The 24,394-nt window shown below is 36.0% G+C and overlaps 1 protein-coding gene across 2 annotated transcripts in view; it reads right to left on the bottom strand.

The window, feature by feature from the left end:
• Positions 1 to 24,394, bottom strand: part of TRPC4 (transient receptor potential cation channel subfamily C member 4) — a 161,996-nt gene that overhangs the window by 83,027 nt on the left and 54,575 nt on the right. For both annotated transcript variants that reach the window (XM_049701357.1, XM_033410077.2), the window contains exon 3: positions 4,076 to 4,594. In XM_049701357.1, the coding sequence (XP_049557314.1) occupies positions 4,076 to 4,594 (519 nt within the window). The remainder of the gene's footprint in view (positions 1 to 4,075; positions 4,595 to 24,394) is intronic.

Raw genomic sequence — 24,394 nt, 5'->3', positions numbered from 1 at the left:
CATTAATTAGCTATAAAGAAACTCATGGGGATTGAATTCCAAGCTCTAAAATCCTAGTGTTAAATTAAATGCCTAATGACCTGTCATAGTTCCGTCAGCCAGGCTGACAAGTCCTGAACAGGCATTTGCTTCATCCATTATCCAGTGGCAGGTGCTGAAATGTTTGGTCCCCAGGAGGGGCCTGGGCTGAGGCCTTGGGGAGCCTTGATCGTCTTTTGCCTTTGCCTAGCAACAGCCGGTGTGGGCACTTGCCTGGAGGACAGAGGCAGGGCCCAGAAACTGGTCAATGAGTGTGCTCCGGAGAACAGAGGAAGAGGAAAGTAAGCTAAAGAAATGCTGGTTTTTATCCCTTTTACAAGTCTCTTAATTATTTACGTCACTCAGTGTATCCTCATGTATCAAAACCCTACCATATGTCTGGCATTTTTGATGAGCTCTGCTATGATAACAGTTCCTGATTCTGAGGTGTAGCATGTAGCAGTCAGGTTCAAAGGGCATACATAATCAACCACCTAAAATATATTTTAAAAATGCAAGGCAGGGCTTCCCTGGTGGCGCAGTGGTTGAGAGTCCGCCTGCCGATGCAGGGGACACGGGTTCGTGCCCTGGTCCGGGAAGATCCCACATGCCGCGGAGCGGCTGGGCCCGTGAGCCATGGCGCTGAGCCTGCACGTCCGGAGCCTGTGCTCCGCAACGGGAGAGGCCACGACAGTGAGAGGCCCGCGTACAGCAAAAAAAAAAAAGAAAAAGCAAGGCAGAAGGACAAATTAAAATCAAGTGTGTAGTATATAATCTAAGTTACTTTTTAAAGCTGATAATGGAAGAATTAGAGCATGGACAACCCTAGGGTCTGAGATAAAGTTTATACATTTTTGATGAGAATGTCTTTTTAATATAAACAGTTTAGCATAATGATCATAACAATAGACTGTAAGAGGATAAACTTAAAATTTTTCCTATTAATTAATTTATTTATTTTTAGCAGTGTGTATGTGTCATACCAAACTACCAATTCAAAAGTGCAATTCAACCCACGAGGCCTAGATAAATATTCAGTACAAATATTAAAACATTTAATAATGAAGCTGCATTTGCTTCGTAGCAAATGCACTTAGCTTTTTATACTGAGGGTCCATGAGAGGATAAGCAAAAACAATGATAATATCAGTAATAACTAAATATAATAGATAGCTCCTCTTCTGGACAAATATGCCAGGAAGTATGCCTAGATCTGGACTTGTATTGTCATGCTTCATCTTAACTACTGACCTATGAAGTAGGCAGTATTTTCCTATTTTAAAGGTGAGAAAACAAAAACTTAAAGGATAATTGGTCTAACATCACATACCTGATTAGGAGCAGAAAAGACGATTATATCCATTTCACAGGCTTCATGTGTTTCATAGGATATTTTATTTCAATGATACAGAGATGAGTTACTGGATACCAACAAAAAGCCATCTTTCCAATAGTTCTTAGATGGCCAGAAATTTACCTGAAAGAAGGTGTGGCTGCAGTATGCACCCTTAGATGGAAAGTTTTTATCAGTTCTAATGCATGCAATTACTTGTAAGTTTCTTTCTTTTTTTTTTTCTTTGTGTATGATCCTTTTAACGTGTTGTTGGATTCTGTTTGCTAGTATTTTGTTGAGGATTTTTGCATCTATATTCATCAGTGATATTGGTCTGTAATTTTCTTTTTTTGTAGTATCTTTGTCTGGTTTTGGTATCAGGGTGATGGTGGCCTCATAGAATGAGTTTGGGAGTGCTCCTTCCTCTGCAATTTTTGGGAAGATGAGAAGGATGGGTGTTAGCTCATCTCTAAATGTTTGATGGAATTCAACAAATTCCATCAAACATTTAGAAGCCATCCGGTCCTGGGCTTTTGTTTGTTGGAAGATTTTTAATCACAGTTTCAATTTCATTACTTGTGATTGGTCTGTTCATATTTTCTATTTCTTCCTGGCTCAGTCTTGGAAGGTTATACCTTTCTAAGAATTTGTCCATTTCTTCCAGGTTGTCCGTTTTATTGGCATAGAGTTGCTTGTAGTAATCTCTCATGATCCTTTGTATTTCAGCAGTGTCAGTTGTTACTTCTCCTTTTTCATTTCTAATTCTATTGACTTCTGTCTTCTCCCTTTTTTTCTTGATGAGTCTGGCTAATGGTTTATCAATTTTGTTTATCTTCTCAAAGAACCAGCTTTTAGTTTTATTGATCTTTGCTATTGTTTTCTTTGTTTCTATTTCACTTATTTCTTCTCTGATCTTTATGATTTCTTTCCTTCTGCTAACTTTGGGTTTTGTCTGTTCTTCTTTCTCTAGTTCCTTCAGGTGTAAGGTTAGATTTTTTATTTGAAATTTTTCTTGTTTCTTGAGGTAGGCTTGTATAGCTATAAACTTCCCTCTTAGAACTGCTTTTGCTGCATTCCATAGGTTTTGGATTGTCGTGTTTTCATTGTCATTTGTCTCTAGGTATTCTTTGATTTCCTCTTTGATTTCTTCAGTGATCTCTTGGTTATTTAGTAACATATTGTTTAGCCTCCATATGTTTGTGTGTTTTACATTTTTTCCCCTGTAATTCATTTCTAATCTCATAGTGTTGTGGTCAGAAAAGATGCTTGATGTGATTTCAATTTTCTTAAATTTACTGAGGCTTGATTTGTGACCCAAGATGTGATCTATCCTGGAGAATGTTCCATGTGCACTTGAGAAGAAAGTGTAATCTGCTGTTTTTTGGATGGAATGTCCTATAAATATCAATTAAATCTATCTGGTGTATTTGTAAGTTTCATATTTAGTATTTTACAATCTTTAATCATGTGAAATTTTTCATCAATTTCTTCTAGTTGCATATTAAAATTATTCTAGTCCCTTAAAAAAAAAGAGCCCTGAGTCTTAAACACAATACCCTAAAAAAATGAGTTGATACTAGTACATGTGATTTTAGAATCAGTGGGAATGCACAGGAATGAAGCTGTTTCCTTTGTTGTTCAGGGAAAAGATTGTTAATTACTTTTAGGCTCCCATGACAACTGGCCAAAGAACTACAGGAAAAACTCAAAGAAGCAAATTCAGGTATCTTCAATCTTAAGTATTTAGTAAGTAGCAATAGATAAAGCAGCCAGTGCTAATGTAGAATATTTAGGGCCAAGTTAAAAAAAAAATGAATACATTTTTTTCAGAAGTTTCTCTTTCTCTTTCTTTTTCATCTTATATTACATACATAGTTTTTTCCAACTTCTGTTCTAGAACAATTACTATAATTCACCAATGAAAAGAAAACCAATATTTTCTGGAGGTAGAAGTAAATAGATTTTTGAGAACTTACTCAAAATCAGTGATGGAAACAACAATTACACTAGGTGGTAAGTGTAATAGATCTGAATTTTCCTTATTTAATGTTCAAATCCATGGAAATCTAATGAAAAATTTATTACTCTTCTGCAATTTGCAATTGACTTCTTAACTTCTCATTCCCAACAAATCAAGAAACTAAGCCAAACATGAAGGAAGTTTTAGTATTTTCATCTGCTGTTGGACTAAAGGCTTTCCTTTATTAATAACTTCTAATAATGTATTTTATTAGGATCATACCTTATAATTTACTAAGAGCCTTCACACACATCCACTCATTTTACACTTCCTACAAATCTGTGAGTAAAATATTTTATATGTATAAAGAAATATATATATAAAATCAAATATAAAGTCCCTTAAGCAGATGAGAAAACCGAAACTCAAAGAGATCTGTGTGACCCTCTGAAGTAGCAAAACTTATAAATGGCAGAACCAGAACTCTTAGTGCAGAGATTCTAAAATTCATTAGTTTTACCATCACACACCATTAACTGTGTACATTTTAACACAGATGTCAAAAACCATCACTAATTATTAACCTACTTACCGCCCCTCTTCAATGTGTTTCATCATCCGTAATCTGGCAAACAAGAAATATCATCCACTTACAGTTAAACAGAAAATGCTTTAAACCCCCAACCTAATTTTGGGGTACCAATTTCCCTCACTGCCATTTAAATTCTGTGGCATTTTGATGGATAAAGCCTGGAAAAACTCACCTCTTTCTGACGGTACTTAATGGCCAATTTGAGTCTCGCGAGATCATTTCCACTTTGTTCTTCTAGGAGACTGTTGTCATCACGGTAATTAAGAATGATTTCCAGCTCGCGGGAACTTCTTGTCTGATCCAGTAGGTCCTTAGCAAATTGTTTGCACTGTCGTGACAGCTCCTCATACTCTGACTTGAATTCATTTTCCACCTTACTCAGTTCCTGGAGCTCCCAACTTAACTGAAAGGCTGTGAGAAAAGGGTCTTCACTGGACAGGGCGATGAGAGAGGGGCTGGCCAGGGCCTTGTAGATGTTGAGTCTGGAGCGAGAGTGGCGGAGACTGTCCACATCCGAGCTGGACACGCATTCGACACAGTTGCAGCGGACCTCATGGGGTCTGGGCACCGAGACGCCTTTCTGAACCAAAAGTTTTATTATCTCGTAATTATTTGTATGGGCTGCCAAAATGATGGGTGTAATGTCTGGAGTGAATTCAGAGAACTGCTTATCAAGGAGTATAGGAGGCACCTAGAAAAAAGAAAGCAGAGTTCGTGAGTAGTAACGCATTTGCTCAAGCCTGTGAATTTAAACAACACGCTATAGCAATGTTGAACAAGATTCGTAAGTCTTTTGTCAGGTTTTTGGTTTTTTTGCAGGAGAGTTAGGGCTTTTTTCCCCTCAAAAGACAATAGAAAATTAAACAAAAACTAGCTCTGCAATAGAATGACACATTATTCTTTGTTCAATCCGAATTGTGACATTTCATGATATCTTAAACTCAGTGCCTATGGAAACTCTTTGATAAAAGACTTTCTTGCTCCCAACTTATTTTCTGGCTGACAATCTTTGCTTTTCTTCCCCAGTGATATGGGCTCCATAAATAATAAGAAAGACGCTACAAAATAGTTAATGATTTGTTTTAAACCCAAGATCTTCCTCTGCAATAGAAGGTTTTAAATTCTTCAGTCAGGTTTTTGCTTGTTTGTTTGTGTTTTATCTTCTGCAGTCCTAAGATCCACCCTGCGATTACAGGTGGCAGGGGAACGCAAGAGTGCTAGCCCCTCTGCTTTCTGTTTTCATCCATTCCTTTATGGTATATTTTCCAGATGACAAGAGGTGCCCCATTCTAACATCGCTGTTATTAGAAATAAATGCTTCCTGTGGAAGAACCTTAAAAACATTATGCTAAGTGAAAGAAGCCAGTCACGAAAGATCACATATTGTATGATTCCATTTTCATAAAATATGCAAAATAGGCAAATCTGTATACGGAGAAAGTAGTGATTGCCTAGGCTTGGGGGTAATGGAAGGGATGGGAGGTGACTGCTAAAGGACACAAAGTTTCTTTTGAGGGTGATAAAAATGTTCTAATATTGTACTTATGGTTGCACAACCCTGTGAATATACTAAAAATCACCGAATAGTATACTTTCAGTGGGTGAATGTTATGGTATGTGAATTATATCGCAATAAAGCTATTAAAAAAGAAAAAAATAAGAAAGAAATGCTTCCCAATGAATCAGGTCACCAATGTGCTTATGAACAATTTCCTTTGGGTTATTTTCTAGGAATGGTAATGACAAAAATAATTTAATAGGCACTATTTAGTAGGCCTAAAGCACATCCACCCTCACTATTCATTATTCACACTTTATAGACATGGTCTCTCCGTGAGTAGGTGGGAATCCTGCTATTTGAACCTAGGTCCATCTGTCTGACACCCAGGCCTGTACGTACTGCACTACACCCTGCTGCTTTACAATTTTTGGTTTAGTATTTCTTCCTGCTGGTGCAAAGTCATAGAGGCCTCTATGAAAATAAATGCTACGTAAGGACAAGTTAAACAGGCATGGCAGAAAAAGTGATGACACGTCACATTAAAATATGCTGCTGGTCAAATATGATTAAAACCACAGAAGGATCAAAAGAAACAACTATGTAGAGAAAAACGAAAGTCATAGGAAACTTCAGTAGCACTACTTTTAAGTAGAGGTGTTATCTTTATATGAGAATAATTAAACTCAAATGCTTTTAATTCATCTGGCCATTTTGAATATCCATTTATTTCATAAGACACACACACTATATATATATACATATTTTTAAGATATTCAGTATTTTATTTAATTTTTTAGAAGACAATTTATGTATTTCCCCCACCCCTTCCTTTAAGTTAGTGTGACAATTTTCCATAATAAACGACTTAAAGGAAGCTTTGGTCAAGAATGGAATGAAATAGCAAAACAAAACTCAAAAAAACCCCAAATCACTACTGCTTTTTAAAAAACCCCATCACTTTCACCAGTTATATTCAAACAAAACACATAAACTATATATACTTAACAGACAGCAGTCTGCTGGGACTCTGACAGGTCAGCCCAGCTGGCACACGTGATTGTTTATCCAGGTCCCAGAGGGTAAGGAAGCATTGCATTGAAAAATAACAGTAAAACAAAAACACTTAAACAATTGCCTGTTATTGAGTGCTAATTACACACCTGAATCAAGTATTACATGGAGTCGGAAAATTGGGGGTTTTCTTGTTCTTCCATCACTTCTAAGTTTAGTAATTGGCATTCATCTGTATGTACAACTTTGCTCTCTTCTCCTCTTAATTATTGAGTATTACTAATGAACCCATGGATTCTTCCTTTATTTTATTCAATATATTTTTATTCATTGCAATAATTATTCATTTTGAACTTGTTATTGAGGTACAGCATACATACATACAGTAAAATGCACAGAGATCAGTGTACATCTTGAAACCTTTTTTAAAACGTGAACACACCTGTGTGACAAGACACAGACAAAAATCTAGATGAGGACTTCCCTGGTAGTGCAGTGGTTAAGAATCTGCATGCCAGTGCAGGGGACACGGGTTTGAGCCCTGGTCCGGGAAGATCCCACATGCCCCAGAGCAACTAAGCCCGTGCGCCACAACTACTGAAGCCTGCGTGCCTAGAGCCGGTGGTCCACAACAAGAGAAGCCATCGCAATAAGAAGAAGCCCATGCACCGCAACAAAGGGTAGCCCCTGCTTGCTGCAATTAGAGAAAGCCCACGCGCAGCAACGTAGACCCAATGCAGCCAAAAATAAAATAAATAAATTTATAAAAAATAAATCTAGAAGAGTGCCTGCACCCCAGGGACCTCCCTCTTGTCACCTCCCAGTCATTCCATTTTATAATCACAAATCTAACTGCTGTCACCACAGATTACTTTCACATACTTTTTAACTTTATATAAACAAATTAAAGTATGTACTTTTTATGTCTAGCTTTCTCCATTCCACATTAGCTCTTTGAAATATATTCATATTGTTAGTAGCAATCGTTTTTGTTACTTCAATTCTGCAAAATATTCCGGTTTATGAATATAGCACAATTTATTTTTCTATTCTATTCTATTTTCCATTCTATTTTTGATGATATTTCTGTGGTTTCCAGTCTGTGGCTATTCAGAATATTGCTCCTATGCACATTTTTGTCCATGTCTGTTGGTCTTGTATCTAGCAATGGAATTTCTGGGTCAAACAATTTTCTGAAGCAGTGATACCAATTTTCATGCCCACCACAAATTATACTTGGTATTCCCAGTTATTTATCTATCAATCTATCTATCCATCTATTTATTTACACTACTCAACTTGTTAAGCAATCATTTTGAATTGGATTATTCATTATTTATTATCAGGGTTGGGTATTGAATTTGTCTAAGGCCTTTTATACTTCTCTGAGGATAATCATAATTATTCTCCTTAGTCCTAAAAATATGGTGCGTGTGCACACAAGCCCACACACCTGCATACACACACACACAGTATAATACTATGCAAATGGTTTTAGCATAAAAAATTAGTAAATTCCCTAAGGAGAGTATGAATAAAGCAAAAGGGAAATGAATTTAGAGAAGACATTATTTTTACTTGGTAGAATTAGAAAAGGATTTTAGGAGGAATTTAAACTTAAGATTGGTTGGAACTAACAATGTAGAAAAGTTACAGGAAAAATGACAACAAGAAGAAAATAAGAAAGATGGATTCATAGCAAATACTTTCTTTAGAGTATGGGATAAATCATATAGAGATAAATAATCATAAAATGCCTCAGTGTAGATCAGGGCAAAATGAGGGAAGGTTTTGAATCGCATTATTTTGTAGACATTGGTGGAATCATACAAGAATTGAACCAGGAGAGTGATGGAGTAATTCCGAAGTATTAACATCACACTAGCATATTTTGATTCTTGAATTAAGAGGCAGATGGGTAGAGGCAGATAACGGAGCCTGGTAACGAGTGCAGTCTGAATTAGGGTTGTAGCAAAGGAAAAGGAGAGGCTGTGCATATGACCCATCAAGCGATGCTGGGGGTGTGAGAGAGAACAAGCATGGAATAGAACAATTCGAAGCAAAGAGATCAGAAAATAAGAGAGGTCTAGTCCAGATGCCCGGAGATACCTTCCAGTTCAGATTTCACTTTCTTTAATGTCTACTTTTCTGGGAGGGCAAGCTGGTCAACAGAACTAAACAATTCAGAGTTCCATTACAGAATGGCCATGTGCTAATGGCAAAATCTTGCCCTGAAAGGGGACTTTCAGAGAAGTCCTGAATCAAATAAGGGCCAATGACCTTTCCCCTCTCTTCGGTCTGTTAGCTGGCTATGAATAACAACTGATAAAAGGCCACTTCTTACTGACTTCATTGGAAAGATGAGAGTGCCACCCACACGACCTCTTGCCTTGGAAGATGGTGACATTGAAGACAGGAAGAGGGCAGCAAGCTGAGAGACTGCTGTTTGCTGAGCTCCCGCAGCTGAGAAATTTATCTGTTGAGTAGCCACTTTGCTATCTACTAAATACTCAGAAATTTAAAGAAGTCTAAAATATAAGGCATTTGATCTCAGAAACATTTAGGAAATGCAGAAAATGGGCTTGCTCCCTCTTTTTCATGCTTCATTCACCAGTCTGTTTTCTGTCTCCATCCTGTGCTTCGCTTTATTCAATATCTTCAATATGCAACTCTCCCTCTTTCCTTCTGTGGTGCCAACGTTACAAGTGAAAAGCATTTTTTTTTTTTTTTTTTTGCAGTACGCAGGCCTCTCACTGCTGTGGCCTCTCCCGTTGCGGAGCACAGGCTCCGGATGTGCAGGCTCAGCGGCGATGGCTCACGGGCCCAGCCGCTCCACGGCACATGCGATCTTCCCGGACCGGGGCACGAACCCGTATCCCCTGCATCGGCAGGCGGACTCTCAACCACTGCACCACCAGGGAAGCCCGAAAAGCATATTTTTCTAGCATTAAAATAAATAAATAGGTCACTAGAAGTGCTTGGTAGCTATTACCTAAAAATAGTTTTGATAGAAATATTGTATTTCTCCAAATTTTTCAAATTTGCCATTTGGCATATTTAAGGATAGATATAAAGATCATGAGGATAACCCTGTAGATAAAAATCACACTATGCTTGACTTATTTTAGCTGAAGTAAACTCTACAGACATAAAAACACTACTCCCAGGCAAACATACATGCATGAAAACGTATACTCACATTACTCGAAAACAAACAACACACTCCACCGTTTAACAGATTCCAACTGATTGAATTATACAGTTGACCCAGTAATCTACAACTAAGTAGAAGAGGCAGTTAAAAGAGGATCTGGAAACCAAATTCATGTCCCTGTTTCTTATGTTGCGTAGCTGGAAGTTTGCTCTGGCTTTTCTTCTGTCTAAGATTTATGAATGAGTATTTATTTGTTCAACGTCTTTTTCTCAGCCTTATCATAACATTAGTTACATTATTAACTGAATCATTTTCATGTCACACAGCATTCACAATGACTGACCTACACATAAGCTAATTAACACCCATTAATCAGTTTAAGTGATTAACTATTAACCCATAAACTGCTAGCTTTTCTCAAATTCAACCAAATGCTTTACCTTGAAATCACTCGGCACCAGTCTGAGGCATATGTGACATCTTACCCAAATATAGAAATGTCTCTTTGTGACTAACATATACATTTTTGAACTATTAATCCTGAAGTATACATTTCTAGAAGAGAAATTCATCCTGGAGTGACATTCAACCAATTTAAAAGAATTCATTCCCTTGCATTCAGCATTTATTAAACTGGGTTGTATAAACTGAGTAAAAGAAATTTACTTATATAATATTATTTGATGTATCCTAAATTATTAAGACTAAACAGATCCATATTCTAATCTGGCTGTTCTCAATTAGTTATATTATCTTGTGAAAGTCCCTTAATATGTCTGTTATATGAAAGAGGTTATGGAATTTCTATGACTCAAAAACGATTTTTATACTCCAGTTGATAGCACAGTAAGTGAAAATTTATGAGAATTTTTTTTCAAGTACTTCAATAAAAATTTGTTAATATCTTCAGTTTCATCTTGCTTTTTAACTTTGTTTTTATATAATGTATTGAAACCTACATTTTTTGAAACTCAGGATTATGAATATCAAATTTACCTCTCTCAATCACCCAGACTACCTTCTAATTCAAACCAACATAAGGGAGTTTCAACTTAGAGTTATATTTAAAACAATTTAACATCAGTTATTTAGAACTTTCATAAATATGCATATACACACACATACATATATACTCATACATGAACTTTTACAAAAATCCAAAACATGGGGAAAATACAATATTATGTTCTGAATAGGAAGACCTAATATCTTAATTATGTCGATTGTCTCAAAATAAATATGTGCATTTTATTCAGAATCTTTTTTACTTACGTTGTTTTGTTTATAACTTTATAAAATTATTGTATTAGTTAATATGGAGGAATACATAACCAAGTGTTTCAAAAATTATGATATGAAGGCTATGATCCAAGAAAATATAGCAAGAAATACGGGATAAGTTGAATAGAATTTTGACCAGAATTACTTCTTCTTTTTTTAAAAAAAATTAATTAATTTATTTATTTTTGGCTGCTTTGGGTCTTCGTTGCTGCACGTGGGCTTTCTCTAGTTACAGCGAGCGGGGACTACTCTTCGTTTTGGTGCGCGGGCTTCTCACTGTGGTGGCTTCTCTTGTTGTGGAGCACAGGCTCAGTAGTTACGGTGCACAGGCTTAGCTGCTCCGCAGCATGTGGGATCTTCCCCGATCAGGGCTCGAACCCATGTCCCCTGTATTGACAGGCAGATTCTTAACCACTGTGCCACCAGGGAAGTCCCCAGAATTACTTCTTATTTTATATGGGAACTTGATATGTGAAAAAAAATTTCTATTCAATTGGAAATAGTGGTTCATTTATTGAAACAATTTTCTACCCCAAACAAACAAACTTAGTGCATATCTCATTTCATAACAATAAATTTGAGATGGAGTAAATATTTAAATGTAAAAACAGAAAGCAACACAAGTTCAGAAAAACAATTTTAAAAAATAGTTCTATAGCCCAAGGGTTGGGGAGAACTCTTAAAGCAAGATTGGAAACACAGAATATGGAAAACTACATATTTGGTTTTACAGTTCTCAAGTAGAATGACCCAAGATTTTCACAGAAGAAAATCAAAACAAAACGAATGAACAAACATAACAAAACAGAAACAGAGTCACAGATACCAAAAGTATGAACAAGTGGTTGCCAGAGGCAAGAGGGTCAGGGGTAAGTGAAATTGGTGAGGGAAATTGAGAGGCACAAATATAATATACGTTACGAAATAAATGAATCACGGGGATGAAATGTACAGCATGGGGAATACAGTCAATAATAATGTAGTAGCTTTGTATGGTGACAGATGGTAACTAGACTTATCATGGTCATCAGTTTATAATGTTAGAAACATCCGTCACTATGTTGTGAACCAAGAACTAACATAAGGTTGTAGGTCAATTATACTTAAAAACAAACAAACAAAACCCAACAACAAACCTATGGAAAAAGAGATCAGATTTATTGTTACCAGAGGTAGGGGTTAGGGGGAGGGGGAAATAGATTAAGGCAGTCAAAAGGTACAACCTTCCAGTTACAAGATAAATAAGTACTAGCGATGTAATGTACAACATGATAAATATAATTGTCACTGTTGCATGTTATATATGAAAGTTGTTAAGAGAGCAAATCCTAAGAACTGTCATCGCAAGGAAGAATATTTTCTTCTTTTATTTTGTGTCTGTATGAGATGATGGACTGTGATCATCATTTCACGATTATGTAAGTCAAATAATTATGCTAAATGTTAATCATAAACGTATACGGTGCTGTATGTCAATTTTATCTCAATAAAACTGGAAGAAAAAAAGGTCAGAAACATGAATGATCTTTCTCATTAATAGACAGGGAAAGAAAATATAAAATAATAATGAACTACAATTATTTTGCCAAATTTAAGGAGCTGATGCATCCACATTCATCAAAAGCAAGAGGAATGCAAATTATAACAGCCTTGCTGGAACGTTTCTGGCACTTACATAAATTCTAAGCACCATAGTGTTAGTTAGTTAGTTTCCCTACAGAAAATCAGGCACCTTGAGACTATGTATTTATATCATCATTGTTTGTCATGATAGAAACTTGGGTATCACCTGAATGTTTTTCAAAAGAGAAAGGTTGAACAAATTGTGGAATATCTCTACACGAAACATTATGATGCTATTGAGTATTTGAACTTGAATGCGTGCTGTAGGTATCAATTTGGAGGGTTGCCCCTGAGGTCTCATTTTGCCCTGTTGGAGAGTTGTAGCATAGGTATTTACATAAAGGCTCCTTATTTTAGGTTCTTTAAACATTAGTTAACTTTATATCAGAGACTGTGCTCGGTACTACCTAATTATATCTTAACTACTTTATTTGATACACAAAGACCTCTATAATCATGTCCCACCCTGTGTATTCAAATCTAAATTGTACTCCACCCTGACAGGCATCCCATGGCCCAATCATTTCAGTGTCAAACTTTCCATTCATAGTTTTCTTGTTGACTTCTGCCTATTCCCTCCCACTTACCAAATTCTACCAAACCTTCAAGACCCAACTCAAACCTTATGATTTCTATGATGCCCTTTAGTAAAACTGAACTGTCATTAACCTGGCATTTTTTTCTTCAAATGGAGGCAGGCAAAAGGGAAGGTGCTGTTATTAGCTTTTTACAAGAAGAGATAAATATCAATTTTTTAAAAGAGGAGTTTGTAAAAAAATAAAATAAAAAGAGGAGTTTGTGGGAAAAGTGAAGAATGAGAGTGCAGATTATACAATTGATGATTCTCTTATCTCCTTTAAGTGCGCTCACACAAACTATTTATAATAACTTTACTCAAGCTTTGGTCAGTGATACATCCAGTATATAAATATAAATAATGTAACATTAATAACTATTTCTACTTTCTTAAAGTTAATATTCATTTTAAATTGCATTGATTATATATTTTTATGGTAAGCCTATTTCAAGTCTACTTTGAATTAAAAATACCAGCAAATAGATATAGTTTGTATTGATTTAAATAGGTGTAGGACACACATAGTGAATATACTTCTACAATAACTTGGGTAACAGATTTATTTTAGAACTATGAAGCACACTTGAACCAAATGAACAAGGATCTGGCAAAAATCATTTCAACTCAGTGACACTGTTAATACAAATATGCCTGGAGTCTGATTACAGTGACACAAGTAACAACTAAGGTGTATGAAGCACTTATCATGTGCCGTGCCCCGTGCTAGGAGCTTTTCATGCCACATCTTAGTTAATCTTCAAAATCATTTTTGGAATTAGGTGTCACTGTAATCCTCTTTTGACAAATAGAATAGGCCTTAGAGAATTGCAATAGTTTGCCCATGGTCATACAGAAATCCATGCAGCTTGACTCCTGGGTCTAAATTCTTCATCAATAAACTATATGTCTTGTAAGTAAGGCAGCTGTGAGGTCCTGGAAATAGCTCAGGCATCAGGAGTGAGCATTCCATCCTGCCTCAACCATTTTCAGTTGTGTGAGAATGACAAAGCCAGTTAACTTCTCCACATTTCCAGTTTCCCATTTTGAAATCTGGACATTCATTCAAGATATTTCTCCTTGTGGAATAAGAACTGGAGAAATATATATCAAAGGCTTCTCAAAGTTAATACACACAGGGCTGCAGTGAAGATTTCATGTTGCAGGGCAACATGAAAGCATGTGGTATCTACAAATCACTAAATAACAGGAAGGGACTAGTGTTATGTGACAAGCCAAAGATTGTTAGGAGAAAGCATAAAACAGTCTTGTTCAGTTTTGCCAGATTGATTTGTTTCTCCTCACATAAACACAACCCCAGTTATAGTGCTTGATTCATTTGAAAAGTAGGACAATTATTTCCTGGTGGGCCAGTTTCATCAGTGTAGATGTCAAAGCTTGGAACATGTACTTTTCATGACTGAAAATTTAAACTGTGTATCTCCTAAAATGGCATAGACTCTGTTGTATACTGCTATAGATATACCATAAATAATAGCTATTAAATATCATTTGCATCTTGGATAAAGAACTGGAGAAATCTATTTCGACTCCTAGGGCGACATCAAACAAATAGCAACTTTAAATCACCACCAGCTTTGGCTAGGTTTAATCACTAAAATAATGAGAGGATTGCTATCACTGACTCCCAGATTGTTTAGTTCACAGACATCACTTTTATTTTTAAAACTCTCTCTCGGGCTTCCCTGGTGGCGCAGTGGTTGAGAGTCCGCCTGCCGATGCAGGGGACGCGGGTTCGTGCCCCGGTCCGGGAAGATCCCACATGCCGCGGAGCCTGCGCGTCTGGAGCCTGTGCTCCGCATACAGGAGAGGCCAAAACAGCGAGAGGCCCGCGTACCGCCAAAAAAAAAAAAAAAAAAAAAACAACTCTCTCTCTCTTTATATCTGTTACATTGAAGGAAAATCTATTAAATGATATCCAAGTGAAATCTTTTATTGGTAAAGAACGTAGCTCAACAGGCCAAGTGTATACTTAATTGTATAAGAATTACACAAATTCTGATCAGAGATTCTAATCTTAGTTTCACTTGACAGTGTTTATCACGGTCCCTTTTTTTTGAAAGTCACCAGTCCTTTGACTTCCATAACTGGGTAGTGTATTGACTCAAATCCTGGCTGTCCCACTAATGGTTTGTAGCTTTGGAAACATTATTTAACCCCCTAAACTTCAATTTTCTCATCTATAAAATGGAGATTATTATAGTCTTTACCTCATAGGGTTTTTTTAAGGATTCAAAAAGAAATACAGAATAATAATTAATATGAAAGTGTTTTGTATCAGTACATAATGTTTGATAAAACAAAATCTAGTGTAATTACTATAATTATCTTCAGTATCATCATCATTTTCTCTGGTTGCTTTTTCTCAGTCTCACTCACTGGGGACCCTTCTCCTATTCATCCCTTGAACACTGTTTCTTTAGGGATCAAACTTAAGCCCAGTGTTCTTCTCATTCGGCATACATGTACTCCCTGAAGGTTGGTTGTTTTCATATTAATGATAGTCTATATGTGTCAATATTTATTCTTCCAGCCTCCAGCTATTCAGTAATACTTTGGGGCACCCATTTTATTCCAGTCACTCTTCAAAGTTTGGGGAATACAGCAGTGAACAGAGCAGACAAAATCCTCACCTTTATTCTAATTGCATTCTAGAAAGAGAGGGGAGGGAAAGACACCACATGAATGAACAAGTGGATGCAAAAATCAATGAATGAAGAAATCTCAAACAGTAAAGGCCATGGAGAAAAGTACAGTGGAGTAAGAGGAAATAAAGTGTGTCAGAGGCAAGGAGAGGCTACTGCCCTACGTAGGGTGACAGGGAAGTCTTACTACTATGAAGACATTCGAATAGAAGGCTGAGGAAATTTAGAGAGCAAGCTAAGCTTACATCTAAGGGCAGAGCATTCCTGGAAGAGAGAGCAGCAAGTGCGAAGACCCTGAAGCATGAGTATAATTAGAGTTTTTGGCCAATTTAATGGAAGGACAGTTTTCTAGATTAATGGTTCATGCCATGACTTGCATAAACTTTCTAATTATTTATAATACTATGTAGATTACATTTTGGTTTTATGTAGACAAATTAGCTGAATATGTTTTTTATTTCTTCTAGTCTTTATATCTTTTATTTTTACTTCTTTTTTGGTTATTCAAAATGGAACCTCCAGTAGAGTGTTGTATGGAAGATCAATATTGAGAATCTTTATTTTGTTATTGATAGTAACATGAATGTTTTTAATATTTCACTATTCAGAATAATATAAGATGTAGGCTTTGGGTAGACTCAATCAAGTTAAGGAAAGTTTTTTGTCTATTTCCTTCTTGGCTTGCTTAGTTGGTTGTTTTTTTTTTTCTTAACATGCAAGGATAAACATTTTATCAAACGCTTTATTTTTTTGGCGTCTAGTGAGATAATCATGCATTTCCTTCTCCTTTACCTGTCAAAGTAGCGAATTACATTAATAGATTTTTCTAATAATTGCTTTAGATTTTGCATTGAATTTTTGATGGACCATAATTTTCCTTTCTCACACTGTCCTCTTCTGATTTTGATGCCAAGGCTGTATCAGTTTCATAAAATTAGAAATGTTTGTGAAAGATTGGAATAATATGTTCCTTGAATGGTAGATCTCACCTGCTTTTCTTCATTGTTATTTAAAAGTATATTTATTTACCTTTTTTTAATCAATCGTATTTATTTCAAATATTTTCCATGTTTTAGGTTTTATGCAAATTTTTATTATGAAGATTGTTAATGTTATTTTCACCTCAACAAATTTATCAGTCTTTCTTTCCCCTAATATTGCTCTGTGTAGCCCAGACATTCATTCATGAAAATAGGTCACCAATCTTTGAGAATGAAAGCCATGTGTATAGGGTTTTGTATAAGCTAAATATCTGCTTTACTTTTAAGCTGAGACAGTCTGTCCACATGAAAACCCCTAACCCTTGCTAAAGAGATTTAGTATTTGCATCATATTTAAATTAATTATAATGCTATTTATTTAATCCATATGGAATTCAGTTATTTGATATTTATTTATCCCGTGATAGATTTTAAAACTTTAAAATATTATTGTGATGATTGTGCAATATTTCAATTAAAAATACACTGTAATTTACTTAATCACCTCCATTTTGAATACATGAAAGAGTGGTTAAATATGAATACCCTTTTCTTTGGTTTTGCTAAACATCACTAAGTTGCTTTTCCAAAAGGATTTAGTTCCAACAAAAATAAAGGGTGCTAGTTTCACTATATAGATGAGGCATAAAATTCAGAAGATTGCATAATTGCCTTATTGTCCTTTGTTGATTTATCAGTCAGCATTAAATAGAATTATTTTTATTAATTTTTGTCTTATGTTTTATGAATTCCTTTCTCAATTTTTGATTTTATGATTTTACTTTAAACACACAAAGGAACACACACTGTTAAATTATTATAGAGCTAATTTTGAAATAAAACAGATCTTTCAGAGGTTAAAAATCACACCAAGGTAAACCTTCATTTTTTCTGTTTTATATTTTTCTTCATAGATTTGTTTAAACTGTGCTGCACATGATTAATGTAGATTTACATGAATGAATAAAAGTTGATATAATTATGTCAAGTCCTGTGACTTGAGGTTCCAATCAAGGCTCCATGGAGTAAGAGATCTTATCTTACGTTAAATTTAAACAAATATTATCAAGCTTGCCTGTAATTTTCAAGTGCCCTGAGACTCTTAGGACGATAGGAAATATAGCACTAGATTTTGTCTGCCAAATTGAATGGAGCATGTGTGGCAGGAATGTAGGGACAAAAGACATGAATCCTCACATCTTAATCCACTCTGATTGAAGAACACTCAAAATATGGGGAATGTGGAAGTATAGGAACAAGGTCTCATCAATCCAGTACAGCAAAGTCCCATTGCATGTTGTTGTTAGTACTTCAATTTCTTTAAAACATCTAGACTTCAAGTGGAAAACTCACTCTAAGAGCTTTTATCTGTCACAGCACCTATTAAACAGAGAAGATATAAGAAGAATTTCATATGGATGCTTTTCTGGCAGTGAGACATGCAGCAGAATTACATCGATAGTGTATCCTAATGGAAAAACATGCTGATCCCAAAGGCCATGAATGAGGAGATGCAAATTGAAAGTATGCAACCAGCAGTTGAGGCTAAGAAGATATTAGAGGCTACAAGTTAGTAAGGCTGTGCTGGGTAGTATTCTGAATGTCTGGCTATTATGAAGTGGGTGTGAGGTTGGATTGGTTACCTTGAAAGGAGCAGAGGAGATAAAGCTGAGTTGTCAGGTGACCTTGGCTCATCCACTGACTATCAGTGTGGCCTCCAGCACATCATTCACCAGCTTCACTTTTAGCGATAACAGCATTGCCTGTTTACCCACAGGATCAAGCCACCTTAATATGATGAAAGAACTTTGACAGAGTTGGAGTGATTCATAAATGTAAGGAGGAGAAAGTACCCTTTGCTTTTATGATATTAAAAATGAAAACAGACAATTATTACAATTGTGGCTTTTTTTCTATTAATAATGGGAAATCAAATTTAAGAATACTAAATAAAATTTTAGATTTCATTTATGAACCCTAAAAGAATGGGCCTGTTGAATGGGTATAAGATTCCTAAATTTTATATCCCTTTCATTAATTACTATAATGGTAACAACTCTGTATTTATGCCTAACCTGGCCATAGCTTTAATAACTTCTTTCTCGTTCACTACCTTTTCCTGTTGTGATGTGCAGGTGCAATTCGATCTTTTTTTTTTTTTTTTTTTGCGGTACGCGGGCCTCTCACTGTTGTGGCCTCTCCCGTTGCGGAGCACAGGCTCCGGACGCGCAGGCTCAGCGGCCATGGCCCACGGGCCCAGCCGCTCCGCGGCATGTGGGATCTTCCCGAACCGGGGCACGAACCCGCGTCCCCTGCATCGGCAGGCGGACTCTCAACCACTGCGCCACCAGGGAAGCCCCACATTACGATCTTTAAGACAAGCATTCACTTTTTCCTATTACAAAAGCTATACACCCTTATTGCCTAAAGATTTTTAAAATATCAAAAGTACAAAAGGAAAAGCAAAATTCCCCGTAAATCCCACTACCCAGAGATATACATTGTCTTTCTCTCACCCAAATATACATGCTTTCTCTTTCTCTCTCTCTCTCTCTCAATATCTACAAAATTGGTAGCGTGCTTTATATTTTTCTACCAGTTGCAGGCTTTTATGGAAATACTGCAGTTACTTCAAGGAAGTCTGCATGCTCCACGGTGGAACTTTAACTTTTTAAGATGAGGTGAGGCTTCTCAGAACGCAATACTTCACTTACCATCATAACACAGCATCGTGGTGAAATAGAGGCCCAACTTCAAGAACCATATATTCCCAGAACAGTTTATAATGGAGGTAGTAATAATTTTGTTTTCATTCTGAGTATGATCTAAATCAGAAGTGCTACCTTCACTAGTGCCTATAAGCTCCTTGACGTCTGATTTTATCTTTCCAGATTGTTCCTTGCCTGCTTTATTTTCATGAGTGATGATGGGGGTTTTTAATCTGTCATGTTCATCCATCTATTCAGCAAACTGTTACTTAACACCTAGGATGTGTGTAGTATTATGTAGCCAGGAGAAGAAAAGAGGACTAACATGTTATTTGGTGTGAAGAGTAAAATCTGCCTAAGGAATAGGCTGGCATTCATAAGTTTGAGAAGAAAATGAACTACAAAGACCATCACAGTATAACAGGGTGAAAAAGATTTTGTTTCTTAAAGACCCAAAATACAACAACCACGGCTAATTAAAGTTTTTACATTTATATATTAGTAATCACATGAGGGAAAAATTAAAGGTAAAAAGGCTTCATTAAGAAGAATGAAATAATGCCATTTGCAGCAGCATGGATGGACTTGGCGATTATCATGTTAAGTGAAGTAAGTCAGACAGAGGAAGACAAATATCATATGATACCGCTTATATGCAGAATCTTAAAAAAATGATACAAATGAACTCACTTACAAAACAGACTCACAGACTTAGAGAACTTACTTAATGAATACGGGGTGGGGCGGGAAGTAGGGGGGAGGGATAGATTGGGAGTTTGGGATTGACTTGTACACACTGCTATATTTAAAATAGATAACCAACAAGGACGTACTGTGTAGCACAGGGACCTCTACTCAATATTCTGTAACAACCTAAATGGGAAAAGAATTTGAAAAAGAATAGATTTGTATAACTGAATCACTTTGCTATACACCTGAAACTAACACAACACTGTTAACCAACTATACTCCAATATAAAATAAAAATTTAAAAAAAAGAAGAAAAAGAAGAATTGGGAAGTTAATGCAAATGAGGATAATAGTATGATCCATCACTGTAACACAGTGTGTTATGTTGGTAAGTATCAAAGAAAGGCAAGGACACAAAAACAGTCTTTCAGGATAAAAACGTAGCTCTGAAACTAAGGAGGACTACGGAAATAACTTGTTTCACAAAACTTCTCTTCTGAGATTGCATAAAAATAACTGAACTAATGCTTGGAAAAATTCGAGGATATGACAGTGTGAAACTAACGCAAAAAGACAGGTGCTAAGTCATGTCAGCCCCATAGCTGGACTTTCTCGGCAAAAGTAAAGTGATAGGCACTTAGTCCTCTGAATGGAATGATGGCTTTCCTCCGTCCACAGATAAGGAAAATACTACCTAGATTTTTGACTGGGGGCTGAGAAATACACATGTGAAGGGAAAGAATCATGTTTTCTTTTTCTTTCCTCCATTGAGTTTCTTTAGCTGTGAACTTGAATCTTGAGCTACAACAATGAAAGACTTCAGCAATTTACAAGTTCTGTAGCAACCAGCTAAGAGACTTCTTAACCTCCACTTTAGTGTGTCAGAAATATTTACCGGGATAGGTGGAGTGGCAACATGCTACTAGAAGAAGAAAACTTTGGGGATTAATTCCTTATCTCTCATGCCTCAGATAAAATATTCAGAAAAAGCTAAGTCCCAGGGAAAATCAAAACAGACTCTGACTACAGCACTAGTTATAGAATGAAAAATGACTTTCCCCGGCTGTTGACTTTTTGGATCAGATTTGTAAAGAATGGAATGTATCAGCATTATAGTGATCCCAAGATATTATTTTTGTCATTTTGCTATAGAATTAAGTAAAGAAGAAATCCAAAGAAGTATATCATGGTGGTTCATAAATTTTTGTTTACTTTTTCTTGGTAATATTTCATCTCAATTAGGTGACCTGTAAAAGATGCATTTGTACCAGGTAAAAATGGATAAATTTCATGGAAACTCGTGATGTTTATGGTGCCTTACAAAACCTCTGCTAATATGGTGGTGTGCGAAACTGTAATCTAATGAAATTAAAGGAAAATAATATAAAGTGGATGACTATTATTTCTGAGTTCATGCCAGATGTTTAAACTAATACTAATGTATTTTAAAAGGCCTCAAATATTCACCAGGTGGCAGTCTTTTCCTTAAGTGTGGTTAAAACAAATGATCTGCTTTACCTCATCTTTATTAAAAGAAATGTGACTTAGGGCAGGAGATGTTTTGCTTTTTCTCTCATAATGTTGCATTGAAATGACCTGTTTCTTCTGAATTATCCTTAAGGGAACCTGTTTATTCTTCCTTGAGATCATCCCTGATCATCCTCTTTTGTCATGATTTTTCTTTTTCTTTCTCTGTATTCAGAATGAAACTACATTGTATCAGATGATTAACAACATGTTTAGATTATATGTATTTAGACTTCACTGTAGTCTTAGAAGCCTGGTCAATTTCCACTCTCCTAACTTCTCCACATGTCTGAGGTCACAGACAAGCTTCCTGGCTCCATCCAACCTCTCATCGATTCACAATCCTCCTGACCATTATGCAGATATTTGGGATGCCTTGCCTTTGAGATTTCATCACCAGAATTCAGCAAGTTTGCCTCCTGTGGCCTGCATCAGTGTATTTGAAATCTAATCACGACAACTTAGAATCATGATGCAAATGTCAATCTTTAGACATTGATCAAATTAGCATAGTTGGTTCTGAAATGAATGAATGATGATAATGATAATAATAGCAACAACACGAAATCAAATGTAAATACACTAGGCGTTCACTTTACATGAAGTATTTCAAATTTCTAATTCTCATCAGAACTGTGAGAAATAGCCATTACCGTTTTCCGTTTTGAGTTAAATAATCACCACTGGGTCATGCAGATAGTAAGGGGTGGAGCTAAGACTTGGATTCCTATCTGTCTGATTCCAAACCTAATCTTTTTCCACCAGGAAACATTTCCTGTTGCCCAAAACTAAACCTTGAAACATTTATTTATATCTGTATTCTTTCCTTGTGCTACAAAATGTTTAAGGCTGGAATTAAAGTATTGTTTATGGTAAATATTTCTATTTGATTCTAGGCAAAAAAAGTGAATTTTAATCTTGGCTCAAGAATGAATCATCTCAGTAATCTTTGGCAAGTTTCCTGAACTTCTGTAAATTTCACTTTCTTCATATCTCTAAGGTAATGGTTCCAGGAGTCTGTGGGGGCTGGGGTGGGTGGGTGGGTAGCGAAGCAGGAGGAGGGGGGAAGGGGGAGAGGGCTGTAGGGTCAGTATGATATCAAACTGCTCTCTGATTTCACAAAGTTAAACTTGAGGTTTTGCTTTTAAGTTGAGAGAACCAGGCAGTGTAGACTTGGGTTAAGGAGAACATGGTATAGTAACGTAAAAGTCATCCAAAATAGGTGCTATAACATATGATTTAATGAACACCACCTGCAAGTCAAACACTAAGTTTAGGCTGAAAAGCACTAAATAGAATATACTTGAAATGTCTTTCCTAAAGCTGGTACTTTAAGGCTTGACCAAAATAATCAAAGGCCCCTCAGATGTTAAAAAAGATTAATGGGCTCTGATACTCTAGGATAAAGTATGCAAGAGAAGTATGTTTAGCAACATTTAATATATATTTAATTTACCAAATAAATTTTTTTTAATTTTAAGCATTTCATTGCTAAAGCTAATAGTTATATGTGTGCAAAGCAAATATATTTCATACTGATTCCATTTAGGGTGAAGTGTATGCTTTATATGTATTATTCTGTACAAAAATTCTTCTCATAGGTCAACATATTACACTTTCCCAAATCTACTGAATACTTTTTATACACTTCTATCATTTCACAGAAATATGATGGTACTGGTCTCTTTCTTTTACTGATGTTAAGTTTCTTGAATTTTTGTGTCTTGTATAATCTAATATGGATAATTCTTAGACATTAAGCACTAGTCCCCTATTCCCACAAAAATATTAATGTAAATACAAATGGAAAATCAATATAGTATAAAAAGCAAAATGGATGAGTATACATTTTATATATTGTTACTTTTATTTATCTTGAAGTTGCAATTGATTGCTAGATTAGATTCCTTGAGGTCAAGTCTACTATGAGATCATATTTGAACCCTATCTTGGTCACAGTAGGCAACCAAGGAAATGTTAAAGATAGTAGAATAAAGAGAAGAAATGAGAAAACACATGATTCCTTTACTGACGATTTGTTCGCCCAAACCATTCTCTAGGAGACTTCTGTCTCTTCATCTTGAGTTGTTCTCCTTGCTGCTCTGCTCCAGTGGACTTGAAGGAGCAGAAGCCAGTGATTCTATACTAAGAATAACATAGTGATTCTAAATTTGCTGGGTCTGTCAATGTGGATGATGACATAAATAACCAGTTTCTCCAAGATAAATGCGCCTGTCCCTAAATATACATAAAGATATGTATATAGATAGAGACACGTATTCTTCTCTGATTTAAAAATAATATATGTTCATTGTAGAGATTTTAGGAAGGACAGAAAAGCACAAGAAAGAAGAGCATGCACTTTATCCCGATACCCAGATCACTAATGGTAACATTTTACCATGCATTTGTGACAGGCCTCCAATGGCGTCTAATGACCTTCACCTCCTGGTATTCATGCCCTTCCATACTGAATCAGGCTGATCGGTGTGAGCATGAAAATCATTTGAAAGTGAAAAAAAAGAGAATAATATAGTGATTCGATATTGCCCGTGCTTGGCACAGATAGTAAACACTGTATGTGTGTTTGTCCCAGATAACCTTTAGAATCTCTTCCAAACCTAAGAAACTACCTATGATTTTAAGAAAAGCAGCTCGATTTTCCATTATTTTTATTATGAAGGGGGGTGTGTGCTTGCACAAGCCTGTGTGCGTGCATACGTGTGTGTGTAGACATATTTGTGTGTATCTGTGTGTGTATATGCGTATGTGTGTC

Source organism: Orcinus orca, chromosome 18 (assembly GCF_937001465.1).
Source record: "Orcinus orca chromosome 18, mOrcOrc1.1, whole genome shotgun sequence".
Taxonomy (NCBI): domain Eukaryota; kingdom Metazoa; phylum Chordata; class Mammalia; order Artiodactyla; family Delphinidae; genus Orcinus; species Orcinus orca.
The sequence above is the reverse complement of the archived record's forward strand: the minus strand, read 5'-3'. Positions and strand labels throughout refer to the sequence as shown.